General features: G+C 34.6%; 1 protein-coding gene across 1 annotated transcript in view; it reads left to right on the plus strand.

Moving 5' to 3' along the window:
- Positions 1–18,864, plus strand: part of LOC149559400 (Thioredoxin z) — a 97,069-nt gene extending 78,205 nt beyond the window's left edge. Inside the window, 2 exon segments of the mRNA XM_089833301.1 lie at positions 18,288–18,368; positions 18,515–18,864. Coding sequence (XP_089689427.1) covers positions 18,288–18,368; positions 18,515–18,631 — 198 coding nt within the window. The 3' untranslated portion in view covers positions 18,632–18,864.
- Positions 18,865–19,334: the final 470 nt, after the last annotated feature.

Raw genomic sequence — 19,334 nt, forward strand, 5'->3', positions numbered from 1 at the left:
ACTCTGATTAAAGTACATTCTTTAAACAAAAATATGCTTCCCCAGTTATGATCTAATTTTATTTTTTCATCTAAGAAAGAGAGCCTAAGCAGAGTCTTCAAAACATTGGGTGCCCTAAAGAAAGTATGATCTAGCTGCCTCATAATAACAGAACTGAACAAATTGAAAAAAACTAGAGCATTTGAATAGAAGAAATCTTTATGCCAAATACGAGTCCAGAGTTGCACAGGTAACTCACCAAATTCATCGTAAGTTTGATCAATGAAGTCTCCACTGATGTGCCCAATGTTGCTATACAGGATAAGGTGCATCAATAATGAATAATGGTGGAACTTGAAGTCTTTCAGTTCTCCTTTCTTAGCATCACAAATTTGCATGTGCATACTGTCAATGATAAAGGCCACATAATCATACTCCTTATGATGAAAAGGATCCTGTATGTCGCATGCCATCAGAAAAAGAGAACCATATACACAATCCTCTGCACCATCACTTCCCAATACTTTGTGCAACCCATATACTGTGTTTTTGAAATAATTTTTGAACCTACTCAAAGGTAAAAAGTCTCCCACCTTTTTTGGTATTAACCTTGCCTTCTTAACTTTGTAAGGAATGTGTGGCAGCATGACATTGTTTACAAAGTAGGTTTTATTTCTAGCGAATTTTCCTTGCAAGTCTGCAATGTCAATAGGTACATCCATTTGTCCCATCAATCCAAAAGCCTCAATAAAAGAAGTTTTGTCCAATGTACATAATACACTCCCATTATGCCTGTGAAAAGTCCTGGTTACTGGATTGTATGAATTTATTAGGGCCTTCAACAGGTCAACATCAACGAACACTTTCGGAAAAATTAATTTTGCCATATTTCTATTCCAAGGGTTACATACTGGCACATTCTCTATTCTGTTATGATAAAAGTACATAAAAAGATCATAGCCAGTAATTCTAGGGCATTCAGCATCTCGAACAAAAGCATAAGGGTCTCTGAATATATGATCGTTTGCAGAAATTGCATTTGACGACCTTGGAAGGAGTTTTAACCAGTCTTCTGCATGCTTGTTCGATTTTCTGACCCTTGTCTTCTTTTTTGTTTTGATAGCAGATTTCTTCCTTTTTCCTTCTGGTGTGACTTCTACCACATCATCACCCTTGTCTTCGACTTCGAATTCTTCTGCGTGTACCTCTTCAACTTCTTGGTCGGCCATTTTTTTTACTTTGAATTCTTCTGCAATTTCACAGGATACACAGAGCTCTGTAGCTTTCAAAACTTCAGAATAGCATAGGAACAAGCTTCTTGAGGCTGGTAATTCAGTTAAATCCTTGATGTTTTAATTATATATTTGCCAACCTTTTTTTAATAAATTTAGCATGCATGAGCTTTAAAATTTATGATCGCAGGTTGCCATTAGGGTATATCAGCCGCAAAATTGGATTCTGATTGTACTTTTCAAAGCCTTACTTTGCTTGGCTACAGTAATTTTGTCCTTTTTTGCTTATCTGTCGTGACACATCAAAGGTTTTTTCTTATATGACTATCTTCTGTTTTTATGATGAGTCAAATCTTCAATCTTCGTGATGCCGGAAATGCTCTCGATGGATCTCTATGCTCACTCGGAGAAGCTTCAGAATGCCCTAATCGTAGGAACGTAATGATGCTCTTACACTGTTTTGCAAATCCCTTTTATGTTCCTACGAAACCTTTTACCCCGTAGGATCTCAAGCCCTTCTACTGTGTGTTTGCGCCTTTACGATTTAAGCTTCTTCCGTATAAGCGTAAAGATCCTTAACTCTGTCTTATTACCTTTTACGCTTATACGTAACCCTTTACACCAGAACATCGAAAACCTTTTTACTAACATCTCCGTTCTTACGATTCAACATTCCTCGTGTGAGCATAAAACCCTTATTCAAGCCGTCCTTGTAGCCTTTACGCTCTTACGTGCACGTATCTGGGGAGACCTTGGAAATTCCCTCTACGTTGTTCCGCTTATTTCATTTCCCGAGGCAGCGTAAGGCTTCAAAACTTATCTCCCGCTCTTGCGACTTAGCTTTATTCGTATCACCGGAGAGCCCTCTCAACTGCTATTGCGGTCTCACGTCTTCCTTTTATCGTATGAGCGTAAACCCCTTTTACTGATCTTCCTTATCACCTCTTTACGCTTACACGTTGAGACTGGATCCGTAACCACGGAAAAAAAGAAAAAATAGTTCTTCGTTCATACGCTTAACCTACAAGCGTAAGGGCGTAATATCAAAAGCTTAAGTCATATGCCATGAGGGATGGGCACATCTGACATAAATGTCGTGTCTCCATCTGATTTGCTGCAACTGGGCCCTTCTGACACTTCAACAGGTCCCACATGATTCCTTTACCGCTAAGAACAAATCTTTATGGTTGTCCGCAAGCCCAAAAATCGTAGACCCGTAAACACCATGAAACCTTGCCTCCGTGCTTACGGAAAAACCTTTACTCGTAACACCGTAATACCCTCGCGTGCCCTTCAGATCATGCTTTACGCCTTTACGCTACCCATTGAGGCGTATACGCGTAGATCACATTGCAGGCTTCCCTGCTCCTTCGCTCAAGGTATTTAGTCATAAGCCCGTAGAAAGAGGTTTTCAAGGTGGGATAAATCCTTTACGCCTCTTCGCTGTATCAGAAAGCGTGGCCACGGAAACCAAAAGCAAAAGGCATTCCGTTGTTATGTGAAACCTCACACCGTAAGAACGTAAAGGACTAACTTAAAACATTTTACAACTCCTTCTGAGAAATTCAAAAGGGATGCCATCAATTTCAGACCTGGGACAATTTCATGGCTGTTTTAAAAGATCAATCTAGAGAAATCAATAGACTCTGATAACACATGAAACAGGGCAAGACTAGGGCAATCCTAAACAAACTCAAGTGATTTCTTGCCATAATTTTCAAAATTTTTTTGCAAGTGTGAAAAATTAGACCAACAGTGTCGATAGGGTTCATAGGTTATCCTATGACCCCTTCCAACCCATATAAACGATGATAATATGTCCCTAGGGATCTTTGGACACCCGAAGAGACATGTTATAATGAAATGTGTTGAAAAGGGTCATAGGTTATTCTATGACCCCTTTCGACCCATATAAACGATTATAATGTCCCTAGGTGTCCTAGGACCCCTAGAGAAATGTTGTAATGAAATGTGTCGAAAGGGGTTATAGGTTATCCTATGACTCCTTTTGACCCATATAAACGATTATAATATGTCACTAGCGGTCCTGGGACCCCTAGGGACATGTGTTGTCATGAAACATGTCGAAAGGGGTCATAAAGTTATCCTATGACTCCTTTCGACCCATATAAATGATTATAATATGTCCCTAAGGGTCCTAAGACCCCTAGAGACATATGTTGTAATGAAATGTGTTGACTGGGGTCATAGGTTATACTATGATCCCTTTCGACTCATAAAATTGATTATAAGATGTCCCTAGGGGTCCTAGGACCCCTAGAGACATATATTGTCATAAAATGTGTCGAAAGGGGTCCCATATAAACGATTATAATATGTCCCTAGGGGTCCTAGGACCCCTAGAGACATCTTGTGATGAAATGTGTCAAATGGATATAAATAATTATAATATGTCCCTTGGAGTCCTATGGCCCCTAGGAAATATGTTGTCATTAAACATGTCGAAAGGGGTCCTATGACTCCTTCGACACATGTGAACGATTATAATACCCGTTCTCAAATCGGATACCCGATCAGGCAAGGTATTACATTTTTGGTTTGGTACCAGGATGGGTGGGAGAAAAGTCAAAGTGCATTTTGAAACGCTTTTAGGCGTTTCAAAACTACATGTTTTTCACATTGCCACTTTTTGACACACCATGATCCTGCACATACCCATATATGTGCGTGTGTGTGCGTGTGTGTGTGTGTTTATTTATAAATGACTTTACTTAACTAATCGGGCTCTTATAACCAAATAGACTGATGTTATCGGGTTCCTGAATGTAATTGTTTTTCCACTGCATGATTGTCGATTAAGAAGCAAATTAATTGTATATGCTTATACACCAACGGTGTTCAGTTATGTCCATGTAGGGACATGACTTTGTTGTTAAGGTTGTAGCTTCTATTGGATTGATTTTATCATGAGATACCTTGTTGATGGTAAATCATCTTTAAGATAAATATCTTATATATAAATATCATATATATAAATATCATATATATTATATATTATTATATAATATATCATATATATTATATATTATTATATAATATATCATATATATTATATATTATTATATAATAATATAATAATATATTACATGTATGGTTAATATATTAATATCACATATATGCTTAAAGATGAGTTATACATATGGTTATTTATTAACTAATGATGATTAACTATAGAGACATGTCTCCTCTCATATTTATGAGTCTTCAAATCTGCATTTGAAAATCATTAATCACATGGGCAATATTACTACATTTGCAGAAACAATCTTAGAAAAACAACATGGTGTTAGAGCCAATTGCAAATGTAGTCTTAAACAAGCAAAAGGAAGGGATGTGGGTCTCCTCCATTGATTGTGAGCACACTTGGAACATAGCCTGTGAAGTCTCATTGTTCACTAAGTTGATTATTATTAAGTTTCACAAATTATATTGACTGGCAAATTAAATATAGATTGGTGAATCAAAACCACATTATCAGGAGTCAAGATTGGAGGATGTGATTTGTCAATAACATTAAAAGATTGATTGTATGGGAAAAGAAAAGCCACATTGACGTGAAAACCTAACACATTGTTCTTAATACTGTAGGAATGTGTTCCGAATTATATGGGACGTAACTGAAAAGAAAAAAGACGACTGAAGAAATGAAAAGGGGAAGCTACTATGAAGGATGTGCCACATGGAGAACAATCAAGCAATACAATTGATACCAAATTGAAGGTTGCTCCAATAAGGAGCAATTTTATAATGATATGAAGTAGCGTCAGCTATAAGTGGTAAAGGAATTACAACCATACACATCGCAAGAGGACGATGAGGCATTCTTCATCTCAAGGAAGGAAGATCTTGAGTAGAGAGTATGGTCAAAGAACCATATTATATATCAGTTAGTTTGTCTAATAATGGAGAATATGGTTAGTTTGTCTAATAATGGAGCCAAATGAAAACTGAAAAATATAGTTCTGCACATCCAAATCCAACATTAAAATAAAATAAAATGGGAAGGTCTGCCACATGGAAAGAAAGTGAAGTTATCAACAGGCAATTCATACTTTAATGAGACATGAGCATTGTAAGAAACCTTGCATCAACACACTTTCCATTATAATAAAGTTTAGGCAAGCACCTAAGCAAGTCACGTCACCCTCAGAAGGGATAAAGGACGAACGTACCAAGAAAGTGGCAGTCAAACCTGATGTAGACAAGTTTGGTGCGAGAGATAAATACTAGGAAAGCGACGTTATCATGTGAACTATAGGCCCACATCAAGACCGTCGATATCACTCCCCCTTGTTTTCTAGGAAGAGACATCAGCCACATAGTAGCTCATAGGCAAGTTAAGTTATTCTCATTATGAAAACAAATAAAAAGGATAGGGGATAAACAAACACATTTTAGAAGATAGGTGACTCGTCGAGGCAAAGGTGAGAACATTTGGATTGCAAGATATATGGAGATAAAGTATGGATTTCATCAACTGTGATCCATAAAGTATAAATCCTAAAACTTAGTTTAGATGAAAGAGGCATTGGAGTCATCAAACATTAGCTTCATAAAGTTTATTGGGCGGCGAACTTTCTTTTGGCAGACGGTACCAAACCTTTTAGATAAGACATTGTGGGTCCCAGATAAAAGGATGAGACATGACATAGAAGTGACTTTCATATTGGGCAGCGACAAAAGAGTAAGGCTTTGGGTACCGACCCAATTAAAAGATAGGTATAAGAGTTATATTATTTTAAATTCCCTTTTCTCATTATTGTGTATGAGATATATTACTTGAATATAGTAAGTATATATATCAATATTGGAATTAGGTTAATGCTAACACTATAAATAATAAATTAGATAGAGTGATAATAGATATCAAATAATATGTTTAAAATAAAGATATATATATATATATATATAGAGAGAGAGAGAGAGGGAGAGAGAGAGAGAGAGAGAGAGAGAGAGAGAGAGAGAGGATTGTAAATGTATATATGCTCAAAGTTTATATTTAAATTAGATATTATCTATATTTTATTGGAATGATATTATCCTTATGTAACTTTTTTCTTTTAAGAGCTATGTGCCTTGATTTTTTTTCCTCTGAGAATATTATTGCAAGAAAAAGAGGGAGATTGAGATTGACATTCATTAGAGGCGGCCTTGAAAGAGAAGGAACAGATAGAGAATTTGACTCAGTTAAACCTTCAGTGATCATGATCATATTGATTCAGAGGGAGTAAACCAATGTTGTGATGGAATCTTCAGTGATCGATAAATTGTAACAGTGAAGAGGACTGAAATTCATGCAACTATGTGAATGGGCCTACCCTTTGTGTACATCATAAGAAAGTTGCGACTTTAATTAAACTATCTACGAGTCTCTCTTTGATAAATAAAACTTGACATATGAGTTGTAGAGTCTTTCAAGTGGCACAATCATACTCAATCATGATATTGGCGTATTGAGGACGAGTTTGTATTCGCTTCTACTATTAAACTTAATGAATGTTTGGAGCTTCAATGGATGAAAAGAGCAAGTTGGAACTTAGAAAGGAGTTGTCATATTTGATACAAAATTTTTCAGCAATATAAGAATGAGTGAAAAGTTTACATTGTGGGGGAGAATAATAGTCAATGTTCCATTCCCACTTGAACCTTATTTAGAGGGTAGATGTTCCATTCTAAAATAATCTAAATAGACAATTTTTGAATCTTCATGTGCAGATAAGTATTCATATCTTTTACATTTATCTACTCTGTAGACTCTCTCTTATATGAAATTTTATATATACTATAAGGGTTATTTATCTTTTCCTTTATGTTTTGAAGATGTTCTTATAGGAAAAGAAAGTTGGTATTTTACACATGCTACCAAATATTGTGCAGACTCAATCTAATGATAGTAGCTCCAAAGACCCTGATGATCAAGGTGGATAAAGTGAGACTCTTGAAGCATCTTTGATGATTGAGATTATGAGATTCTTCTACATTAAGAGGGAGTATGATAGTTCTTCGAAGGCAACGTAGGAGCTTAGAAGATTGATACTCAGAGGTAGTCTAAAAATACGTGTGTGATTGCATGATTTTGATGGGCTTACTCCTATGTATATCACGAGGAAGCGATGAATTATCTCCAGAAAATCAGACAATTGATTTAGAGTGAGTTCGACTGGCATCCTTGCGTGAAGAGAATTTCTAAGGAAGTAACTAAAGGACCTGACTTCCTAGGATCGATGTTTAGAGGGAGAAATTTTGAGATGCAATCCTTTGTGAATGATATCTTCTCTATGAGAAGAAGTTCTAAGTGAAAGTCCTTGAAATGCATTCTTCTCTGTGAGAGACAATTGAGGTGAAAACCTTTGTACCACCCTCTGACTAGGTTCATGGTGGTTACTATTTCACATATCATATGTAATGAAAGGTGACGATCTTCATTGACATATATATATAAATAGAAGATAACCATTATAAGATGACGATCTTATAAATGGTAGACCTGTTATCATGACAAACTTCATTAAATTGTTGTCCTAGAGTGCTAGAAATCATAATAACGAACAAACAAAAGGTAATCTTTGTAAGGTGACGAGCTTGCAAATGATAGGCCTGTTATTATGACAATTTTGTTTCGAATACGCCAGAAGTCATTGATAATGAAATCATTATGATTACTCTCGATATTGTTTCAGACAATTAGAGATCATAATATATGTTATGATAGTGTTCATAACATTGTGATTGTAGTTTTTTGACAAGTCACTATTTCGGAGTGTTAAAGTCAGATAATATGTTGTGTATAGATATCCTTGATACTGATATCTCATAATTTTTTTGTCACTTCTCCCTTGCAAAGAGGGAGTGTTGAAGTATAGCATCAGTCGAAGTGATATACTCATTACATTGAGTATTTGTATTCATGATTTACATGAACATTGTTTTATGTCTTATATTATTGATTATATATATATGTCTATTTATTTATAAATGATTTTACTTAACTAATCGGGCTCTTATAATCAAAAGAGACTATTATATTATCAGTTTCCTGAATGTAATTGTTTCTCTATTGCATGATTGTTGATTAAGAAGCAAATTAATTGTATTTGCTTATACACCGACGGTGTTTAGTTATGTCCACGTAGGGAAATGACCCTACGTGGCCTTTGACATGACTTTGTTGTTAAGGTTGTAGCTTCTATCGGATTGATTTTATCATGAGATACCTTGTTGATGGTAAATCATCTTTAAGATAAATATCTTATATATATATATTATATATGCAATATAATATATATTATACATTATATATTATTATATAATAATATAATAATATATTACATATATGGTTAATATATTAATATTACATATATGCTGAAAAAAGATGAGTTATACATATGGTTATTTATTGACTAATGATGATTAACTTTAGAGACATGTCTCCTCTCATATTTATGAGTCTTCAAATCTGCATTTGAAAATCATCAATTACATTGGCAATGTTACTACATTTGTAGAAACGATCTTAAAAAAACAAGGAGAGAATTTCGACAGTTCAATCCAAAACCTTGGTGCCTCTAGCAACATTGACAATACAAGTAAGTTTTACTTCCCCTCTTCTTAGTTCTCAATCTCTAGTTTCGTCGATTGTGCCCAAAAATGCCTCTGTGCCACGTACTGTACCATCCCAGACTACATCGTCATTGTCCTTTGCCACTTCGACAGTCTCTAGCAATTTGGTAAGCATGACTGCAACCCCTGCATAAGTCGGAATACCATCTGTGTTCCCCTTTGCAATAGTTTCCCCAAATCCAAATCCAAATCCATTCACTTTGCCAAGGGTCACCCAAATTTCATCATTCGACAACCACCCTAAAGCTAGCCTGAGTACTACCCTTGCCACTTTACCCCATATTAATGCAAGCACAACTTTGGCCTCCATTCAAACCCAATAGTTCCTTGCTGGTAGCCTCTTTCTTTCCCAGGCCACATTTGCCACTCCTCCGCCAGCCCTTGCTTTTACAAGAGTCCCTTGTGGTTTCTTTTCCGAGGAATCCTTCGTAGGCCAAATAGTCTCCTCTTTTGAAGAATGGCAGAGGCAAGCGTAATCCGAGAAATCTGCCAAAGTGCAGTGGATGATAAAGAAGGAAAACAAAGATGTTGCAAAGCTTGTCACTCTCAAGATATGTACTTGTTACAATGAGGAGCATCAGTGCATGTTGATGGCCAAGTTGAAATCCAAGCTGCTCAAGCCATGAGGAGAGATGAGTATAAATTACGATTGAGTAGCTGAGCTATCTATTGATTTGAGTGCAACCCAACCTGAGGATTGGGTTGAACTTGCAAAGGAAGCTTAGAGGATTATATCCTCTGATTATAATAGAAAGAAGGTAAGGAAATTAGAACAGGAAGAGGTCGAGGTTGAAAGACTGAGCAAGGTTGTCGTGTGCCTGCAACAATGAGAGAAATCTCTTGACTAGGAGAGAAAACAATTGAGGATCCAGGTCCTCAAAGAGTAGACAGATAATTAAGCATCCTAGGCACAGGTGAAAGATGTAACCTCCCGACTGCAGCTAGGGCCACAGGAAAAAGAAGATAGCGCTATGAGGTTAATAGAGAAGGTGATTGAGTTGGCCCAAAGATAGGGAAATACACAAGACATTACACACCTCCAGATATGAGAGAAGGCCAACAGGACCATGGAATTGAAAACTTAGGCAACCAACTCGCATAAAGATGTTGGGGATTGCTCTGAATAAGGAATAGATTGGGCTGGAGAAAAGTATTGTAGATTATGTAACTCAAAGCGAAGAGTTGGACAGGTTTATTAAACTCTCTATTTTTGTTTCTCTCTTTTGTAGATTTATTTCTACTTCTAATGGCCACTCTTCTTCCACGTTTTCATTTTCCTCTGTGTTAACATACAGAAACTTTTTCTCTTTAGAATGTTTCTATCTCTCTCTTTGTTCGTCATTGAAACACTCTTGAATAGACTTGTATATATAGATAATTTATGATCTTTGTTTAATAACACATTTATTATTTTACCATAATATGGTATCAGAGTGGGTTGATGGGATTTCATAAAATTTGGTTTTTAAGAAACGAGCCTCTTTTGATTTGGAATTTTTTCTAAAATTTATTTTCCAATTTTTTGAAATAAAAATCGTTAATAATTATTTTATGAAAATTTTGTGGTTTGTCTTCTAAGATTTTTGTTGAAAATCGCAAGCTTGGTTGAAGATTTTGATTGCAGAATTTTTTTGTTTAGGCAAAAGTCTCTAATTTTTGAAGGTTGCATGTATTTGCATGAGTTGCATGTGCATTTTTTCACTTACATGTGCTGTTTTACAATGCCAAATCTCATATTTTGCCACATGAAGGTATCTTTGATGAGTTTTCATAATTTTTTCCCTAAAAAAATTCTGATGGATTTTCATAATGTTTCCATTAAAAAACTTCTGATGGGTTTTATAAAATTTTCCCTCAAATTTTTTTTTCTCATTGTGTAATTTGTAAAGTTGCATATGATGAAAGTATTGTCATTGATATCAAAGGATTCATGAACATGAACAAACCTATAAGTATCAATGTCAAAGGTATGAAGAAGAAGTCATCAAAGCCATATAAAGATTCAACAACATAAGCATTACTATATAAGAACCAGACAACATTACTATATGCTATATTCCAAGGTGTGATAATAATAAGGAAAATGACTCACAAATGTGAAATGAGTTACTGAATTGCTACAAAAGAAACCTATACATTGTTCATTGATAAGAAGACAAACATAGGTGATGAAAATATAAATGTACATATACATGGTTCATTGATAAGAAGAAGACAAACATAGGTGATGAAAATATAAATGTAGTCCTATCAAGAGCAGTAATTTCATCCAGTGATACAAATCTGATAGCGTCAAAGAATTTAAATATGATATATATCTGCTTAAAACACACAGTGGTGGTAAAGTAGCAATCTTCCATTGAAATAACTTGTAGATTCTTGAGTTATACTTGTTTAGAAACATGAAGTTAGTAGAATGTATCTCCAGAAAATCATATTCGAATGATGATAGAAATGAACAGGTCAGCAGTGATTGAAGGATTGACTTCGAACCTCATAGAAGGGAAATAAGTTGATGTAAGAACGTGATATACAATGTTTAAAAAATCAAAGTTTATATCGCAGCGATATGTATTGGGTAACAACAGGTCAGCGAAATGTTAATCTAAAGCAATGAATATATGCGGCAATACAAAGATATACAAGGCAGCGACAGGTTATAATATTTTATGTTTGCCAAAGACCATGGGTTAAAGAACGAATCATACAAGAGGAATTGTTGATGGAAGAATATATAAGGACACAAAATATAGCTATCGGGACTTTGATAAAAAGAGTTAAATACCTGAAAGTTATTCTAACATAAGCTTGGTCATTATCGATGGAGATATGACGGTAGCTTCTCACAGCAAAAGTCCAAACGCAGAGCAAAGACAAACACACAGGTCAGAATATGATCCAAGTGATGTTGTTGATGGAGCCCAAATTTTCACAAATCAAGGCCTCCATTTATTGCATAATGTCAGAGATTTGATGTCATTTACCCATTAGATGGTAAAAGGAAAATATGCAATAGCCAATACAAGTAACATGATTTGGTGAAGTTTCATAAAAATAAAATAAGTTACAAGAATTTCACATAATATAGGTGATGAAGAAGGGTTGAGATATGACAGTCATTGAATCAATGGAGGCAAACACTTGGGTAACATGTATCTATTGTAGTATTGAGTGAGATGGTGTGAGCATGTTAATGTTAACTTTATTTTTTTAGATTAAATTCGACAACCATCTACATGTCAAAAGTTTAAATCTTATTATAAATAGAATATATTTTTACAAATAATTTAATAAATAGAACATAATTTAAATTATAATATTTGTAGATATAAATCATTTAAAAAAAATTTAAAAAAAAAGCTTAAATTAGTAAAAAAATTAATTAAATGCAGATAAAGAAAATATAAATAATTTTAGATGTACTAAATTAAATTATAATTATTTTGTAGTGAATATTTTGCATTTTTTTAAATAGATTTATTTAAATATCTATACTAGTTTATATTTACAAAGATACAAAGGACTGTGACTTCCAGATTTGTCATATCACATTATAGCTTTGAACAAATCAAAGCATATACAGAAATCATCATGGGACTAGAAGCAATTTAACAAAGACGTCAGAGCAGAATTGATGACCAAGGATTGATGCCAACCATACATGATGAAACCAGAAATTGACATGATTCCAAAATATGCATCTGTGTATGTGAATCCAAAAATAAACGGCAATACAAAATTTCATCATAGACAAGAACGATACTTCCTGAGACTACAAATGGCATCGAGGGAAATTGTTAAGAAGTGAATATATGAGACGAAGAAGAACATTGGTTCGTGATTGATGGAGCCACCATGCGACAAAGACCATAAATCACATAAGGACCGTCACAATATTCAAATGAATACATAGTACGGAGAACCCGATAAAGAATGAATTACTGTTGGCACATTCTTTCTGCCGTCGCTTTCATATTACAAGCGATTGGAGTTTTAATAAAGTGGTAAAGAGCACGATTCATTTGCCATGTCATTAGCAACATGAAAACAAATACCACCGTGAGTGTGGTATGTGCGGAGGACAAGAGAAGAGGTTTTACGGCATTCGTTTTGGATGCGAAGATATCAGTTTGTATTGCCGCATAGAAGCCTGTGTGGTTAGAATTACTTTCAAATCATACACAGAAAGTACTTGTAGTTCGTTGAATATAAGAGCGACCCAATTTGTGGAAGAGAAAACAGAAGGAAGTAACACAAACTCAGGAATATGTATATCACGAACATGTGAAGACTCGGCAAAAATCATTATCGTTGAATCACGATGAGTTCATATCAAGAGGAGACGGTTATAGAAGCCAAGCCCAAGTAATAAGGAAATGACCGGTATGTGTATAGAATCACCCATGATGCCAAGCCTGCGTAGAGTATGGAAAATCTATATGGTTAATACGCTAATTTCACCAAGACTGCATTTAGTATAACTGCAACACAAATGATGCCGTAGGACATTCTTGCTGTTGTTCGGATCGAAGAGATAATTCACAGGAGTTGCGGATAATAAAAGTTAATAGTTTTAAATAAAGTTTATAATGTTATGCTATTAAATGGAGGAATTATATTATAAAGTGCGATTTGTTAAAAAGAAAGGAGTGAGTTATGTTTTAAGAAAAGATATGACCTTTTATTCTGCAAGGCATGCATGACTTTAGGAAGACAGAGATATAAATAAGAAGAGATATTCGAAAAAACATATAAGAGAAGAAGGAAAGTATTTGTAGGGAGGGATAAGGTGCTTATGATATGGCTTTGTAATGTAAATTCAAATATTTTATTTTAATAATAAAATAAAAAGTCTTTTGTTTATTTTTATTGAAGGCATGGAGATTTAAACTGTAGTTGATTCGTCTTTTATAATCATTTAAAAATAAATTATGTAAGCAATTTATGTCAGATAAGTGGACGAGGTCATCTATGGCATTTTAAACTTGATCATCGCAGATATTGTGAAATACTTAATTATTTCAGAATTTGTGTCCAGTTTGTCTCCCCGGCCTTAGGAGTTAAAGCACAATCTGGACTAGTTTAGAATTGCATATACATATTTGATCCATTGAGTCTTTGATCATTAAACTGTTTATAGTTTACGTGCATAGAACATTATAAAGTTGTACTTTATAATTTTATTTGTAGTTCACTTTGTTGCCCAAATAAGCCAAAGCACTGGTCTTTTATCCTTGAAGTATTGGATTTATATTTGAGGTCAAAAAATCTATAACTTCCTTCTTACAAACCTCAAATCCATTGTAAAAAACCTGATACAAAACATTCATTTCAAACTATCACATAAGTCCATATTAATTGAGTTTGAGGACCTTGTCAACCAAAGAACTCACCAAAGCTTAAATTTGCTATAGAAAAGTTTTGAACCAAGCAGTTAGCATTTGAGGTGAAGGTCTACCCGCCTCAGTGTAGCAAAGACTAAAGTGTAGAGGAATCAAGGTGATTTCCGTTCATTGGCTAGAACTGATTGAGAGATCCTATTGGAGAAGTGGCAAGCTCTTGGATTTTCAACCTGCGGTTTTGAGAACCAACAGATTGGATGAGTCTACTAGGAACCAACATTTGATCCGTGGTGGGCTCATTGTGGGCCAAACAACTTCACAATTAGATCAATGGCTATTTGACATTGTGAACATTGACATAAACCATATATAAAGTTATAAGAGTAGGGCATTCAATACTAACCATCCAAAATGGTCTACAACTCAATTTCCACAAGGGTTTTCATTTAAGGATGAAAATATAAAGCAGCATGAGATCGGTTTTTCATATGATAAAAGCTATATGTATCACGCTTCTCTCTTTTTGTTTTATTTTCATGAGTCATCTGCATTGCAAGCATTAAAGGAAGTCAAGCCAGTTTCCAACAAAAAGTGTCAATTTTTATAATCAGCATGTTCCATTCCTGAAAATACTTGAACACTATTTTGGTACATTCTGTATTGTAGTGATTTATTCTATAGTAAAATTCTCAGACATTACAATAGGTTTTGTCTCCTCTTGGACTAGACCTGTCACAATTTTGAACCATAATTGCCTTTCCGCGTGATGGAGCTTTAGTACACTATCTTTATTGTCTCGTTTTTATTTATGACTTTTGCCTTTCCGCGTGATGGAGCTTTAGTTCACCATCTTTATTGTCTCATTTTTATTTATGACTTTCAAACCCTTTGGAAGAGTAACGCTCTTAACCCTGGTAAGTTTTATGGTAATTTTGAATTCTTTGGATATGCATCAGCAGGGATCGAACAATATTTTTATTCTGCTTTTAAATTCGTAAGTGGCAGTCTTGACATGAAAATCAATATTTGAAACCATTTAAATGAATGGAAATGCAATCTAACATGTCGGACTTGAATGTAAATTGTTATGATTGAATATTGCTGGTAGGAGCTCATGGAAATTTTAATTAATCAATGTCTGAAGGCAATATTTGAAGCTTTTTGGAAATTTTACCTGTATTATTCACCTCTTTCCCTCTACAATAATGACGAATAAACTGCTATGTTACAAAGTTTATTGAATTTAGCTTTTTGACTTAAAAACATTTCTTCCCATGTGTCAAGTCTATTCGTAACCTATACTTCAATAGGTCATCTAATGTGACATTTAGACAAAATATGTTTGAAAATACCACATGCCAATGTCAGATCACAGGATATTATTTAATGATATGGTTGCAATTAGAAAGACCATGAAAGCTTATGTTCATAACAAATATATATTATAAAATTAATAAGATCGGTATCATTTGAGTCAGCAATTCAATTTCCGAAAGTTTATACCAGTTGTAAACGTTTTCAAGCGGCCATTGGTCTACTGGTGAATATGGTTTATTAAAAAATATCTTACCAAAGATTGATTCTTGCTTAGTGCAAAGGCCTGACACTATAAAGGATTAGACTGGATTTGAAATCACATGACTTTTGCAGAATGAATATCCCATAGTTGTTGGAACTAAGATCAAAGGGGTCCATTTATGCAACCAATGTGAACAGGTGCAACAAAGGTTTGGGATGTTTGTCCCCTCCCACTCCCTCACCCAAAAAAAAGTCACTTTTATCATTATTTTCTGTAATGTTCTCTTTTTAGCTCACCGTGGTTGGTGGTTAGGATTAGTTTATTAGTGGCCCTTTTAGGCTAGTATGGCGGATTAGAGGGTACAGTTTGGGAGTTTGGAGCTCTTCAGGTGGTCGTTGTGAGTGTTCACCTCACCACATCCTTCATTTGTTCTGAGACATTGATATTCAAAGGTTTTTGGTTTTGTTTAGAGGGACCTACTTTTTATAGTAATTTAGGGAATGTTAGAGAGGGACCTACTATTTATAGTAATCAGTTAATGTTAGAGAGGGACCTACTATTTATAGTAATCAGTTAATGTTAAGGCATCTAGATTGACAGTGGGAGTAATGGGTCAGCCATTGATGAAGTCAAAATCATTAAATAATGGTTCTGAATGGAGTTATGACATTTATTATTGAAGTATTACTATAATAATAATAATTATTTTAATCTTATAAAAAAAAAAATTAATTATTTTAAGAGAATATTAAATTGATTTCATGTGACTATAAGTAAAGGGGATTTAATATCATCAAGTCAAATTAATGGAGTGAGTATTTAATGACTTTGTTTGACTTTATTACAGGACACTGGATGGTGCATTTGAGTAAGTTGGAATGAGCACCCACTTATGCGATTATTATGAAGTCTTACTAAAAAGTGGATTCCAAAGAGGGAATTAAAGGCATGTAAGAGTTAAGAGGATATAAAATATATAAAAGGTTTCAAAAAGCAAATCAAACTGTCCAAGGGGTTTAGCTTGGTTGAAGCAATGAGTTCTCATTGTGGACACCCTGGTTCAAATCCCACGAGGGACATCTTTGTGGAATTTTAAGTTGATTCTTGGTCTTCCAATTGTTGTTTCTAGTGTGATTGCTCGAAAGGAGCTTGAATAAGTTCAAGTTGTAGTTGTTGCTCTTAAGAAGCACCCGATATGTAAACGATCTTAATATTAAAAAAAAACAAATCAAACTCAGTATAAGATGATTATTTGACTTCGCTTGATTGTTCTGTGTGTTTGTGCAATTGAAGCAAGGGTTTCAGCTGTACTAGTGCAGTAGAGTTTGTCCAATCTTCGTTGTTTAGCAATTTTTAGGTTTTGAGAGATCAACCGAATTACTGTCTAAGGAAAGACTTTATCCAGATGTGTTCATTGTGCAAGAATTGGTGGAAGACTCAAGGGTTTGATGATCAAATTCAAAGGGATAACGCAGTGAATTACCATGCCAGCCTGTAGCAAGTGTTTGCTGCTGTTTATTAATAGATTTAAATAATTTCTTGGCCTGCTGTCCATTCTCTTGCTTTCACACAAGACTTCCAGCCCTGGCATGAGATCCCTAGGCTCATACGTCTTGGAAAATACACCATCTTCAGCTCAGATTTAAGTATATACCAGCATTAAAGGGTTTGGAATTATTATTTTAAGGATTTCCATCAAATTCCAGGGTATGCATTGAGTTCCAAGTTTTCTTATAAGCTGCAATTCATTTCCAGAGTTCATTAAAACAATTACCAATGCATTCTATATGATTTACCATGCCGACGTTTTGTTATAATGCTGTTATTGGCGCTGGTAATCTGAAGTTAGTTTCGTCACAAGTGTTTGCCATTATGCCGCTGTGGTACTCAATGTTTAATTTTGAAAATTATGATCAGCCAAGTGTTTGCATGACAACTGTTTGACGATATTCCTTGAGGTTCAAATCTGCTACATATGGTTAGTTTTAGCAAAAGGTTTTACATTTTCAGGGGAGGTATTTTAATGCTATCATACAAGCACGTGGATAGAGATTTACAGGTTTCCTTCTAATTTTAGTGCTTGTTCCTTTTAATAGATATATATATTTTAATTTAATAAATATTTGCATGTCTATAAATGGTCATTTGATTGTTACATGGTTTGAAGCTAGTTCAACACCGGGAGAGGACATAAATTGGGAAAATTTGAATTGGTTTAGATGGGATACTTTGTAATTAAAAATTTATTTTGAATCTTACCTCTTCTGAATACTGTTGTACTTGGTATCTTGCAGAATAGGCAGGAAAAAAATCTCCTGATTATCTTGTTTTTCTGATGTCCTGATTATCTTGTTTTTCAACTTTTTCTCTCCCAACTGTGAGATGCCTAAGCAAACTCTTCAGCAGGCACCTCTATTTTTTTCATATTTATAGATTGTTCTCAATTATCAAATATCTGCTGTTGCGAAGTATTTAATAGAGGCTGTGTCTTGTGCCTTTTTGACGCCATAACTTTATCATCTTAACTTCTACTTGCACGGTCAAGTTTACTATCATTCCTTTTATTTATTGCAGCTTGCAGTGGAATGTGGTGATTCTGCAACAATTGTCAAGGTAGACACTGATGAAGAATTTGAACTTGCAAGTCAATTGCAGGTAATTTCATGTTTTGCATCTTTTATATATGGCATGCAGATCAAATTTGTCTTATAACTTACAAGTTTTGCAAGTTAGAATCACTTGGAGATGTTTTGTTTTCAAACTCAGTTATTTGTTTAACTTTCCTCAACTGTTGTTTTCAGATCCGCGGTCTTCCCACTGTGTTCTTTATCAGCCCAGATCGTAAGAAAGATGCAGTTCGAATTGAAGGCTTGCTTCCTAATGTAACAATGAAAAATATAATTGACAATGAACTGTGAGCATAATGATGCTCGAGTTCAATACTTGATTTAGATACAATGTACATTGTGAGCATAATATACTTCAATTTTTCATCCACATTATTTCTGGCATGACATATTTGCAGAAAGTGAAGATAAGTCTACCACTTAGGTTAAATCTCCATGAATTCATTTAAACATGTGGATTCCTTTGAGTAGTGTATTTAGATTTTATTTTATACAATTTTATGCAAAATATAAAATAGTGATCAGATATTGGTTCATTTTGTGCCTAGAGATTAGAAACAAAAGTTTACACCGGACCCTCTCAAAATTTTCCTAGAATTTTGGAGTTTTAAGTTCCTGTTTGCTTGAGCTAAAATTGTTTCGCAAAACTACAATGTTAAATCCTATACAATGTCCAAATCCTTGAACATATCATCTTAGGTGGGAAGAAACTAGCTGTGAGGCCTTCTGGATTCTTTTCACACCAATGACACAATGTGTTTTAAAATCAAAAGCATTGCAGATTAAGAAGAAAAAAGTGGTCCTTAGTTTTGCATTTAATAGTGTCTGATTAGAAACTGTAACATTGCCCATCTCCATGAACATTGCTAACAATGAATTTGGTTACCGAAATGGAGATTTACACCCGCAAATCCACTATCTCTAGGCCTCTTTGCTTTCTGTCCATAGTAGAAATATGCCATGAGATTCGGGGTGAACTTGTTCCCCCACTAAT

Source organism: Cupressus sempervirens, chromosome 5 (assembly GCF_028749045.1).
Source record: "Cupressus sempervirens isolate cs-2001-9-10 chromosome 5, ASM2874904v1, whole genome shotgun sequence".
Taxonomy (NCBI): Eukaryota; Viridiplantae; Streptophyta; class Pinopsida; order Cupressales; family Cupressaceae; genus Cupressus; species Cupressus sempervirens.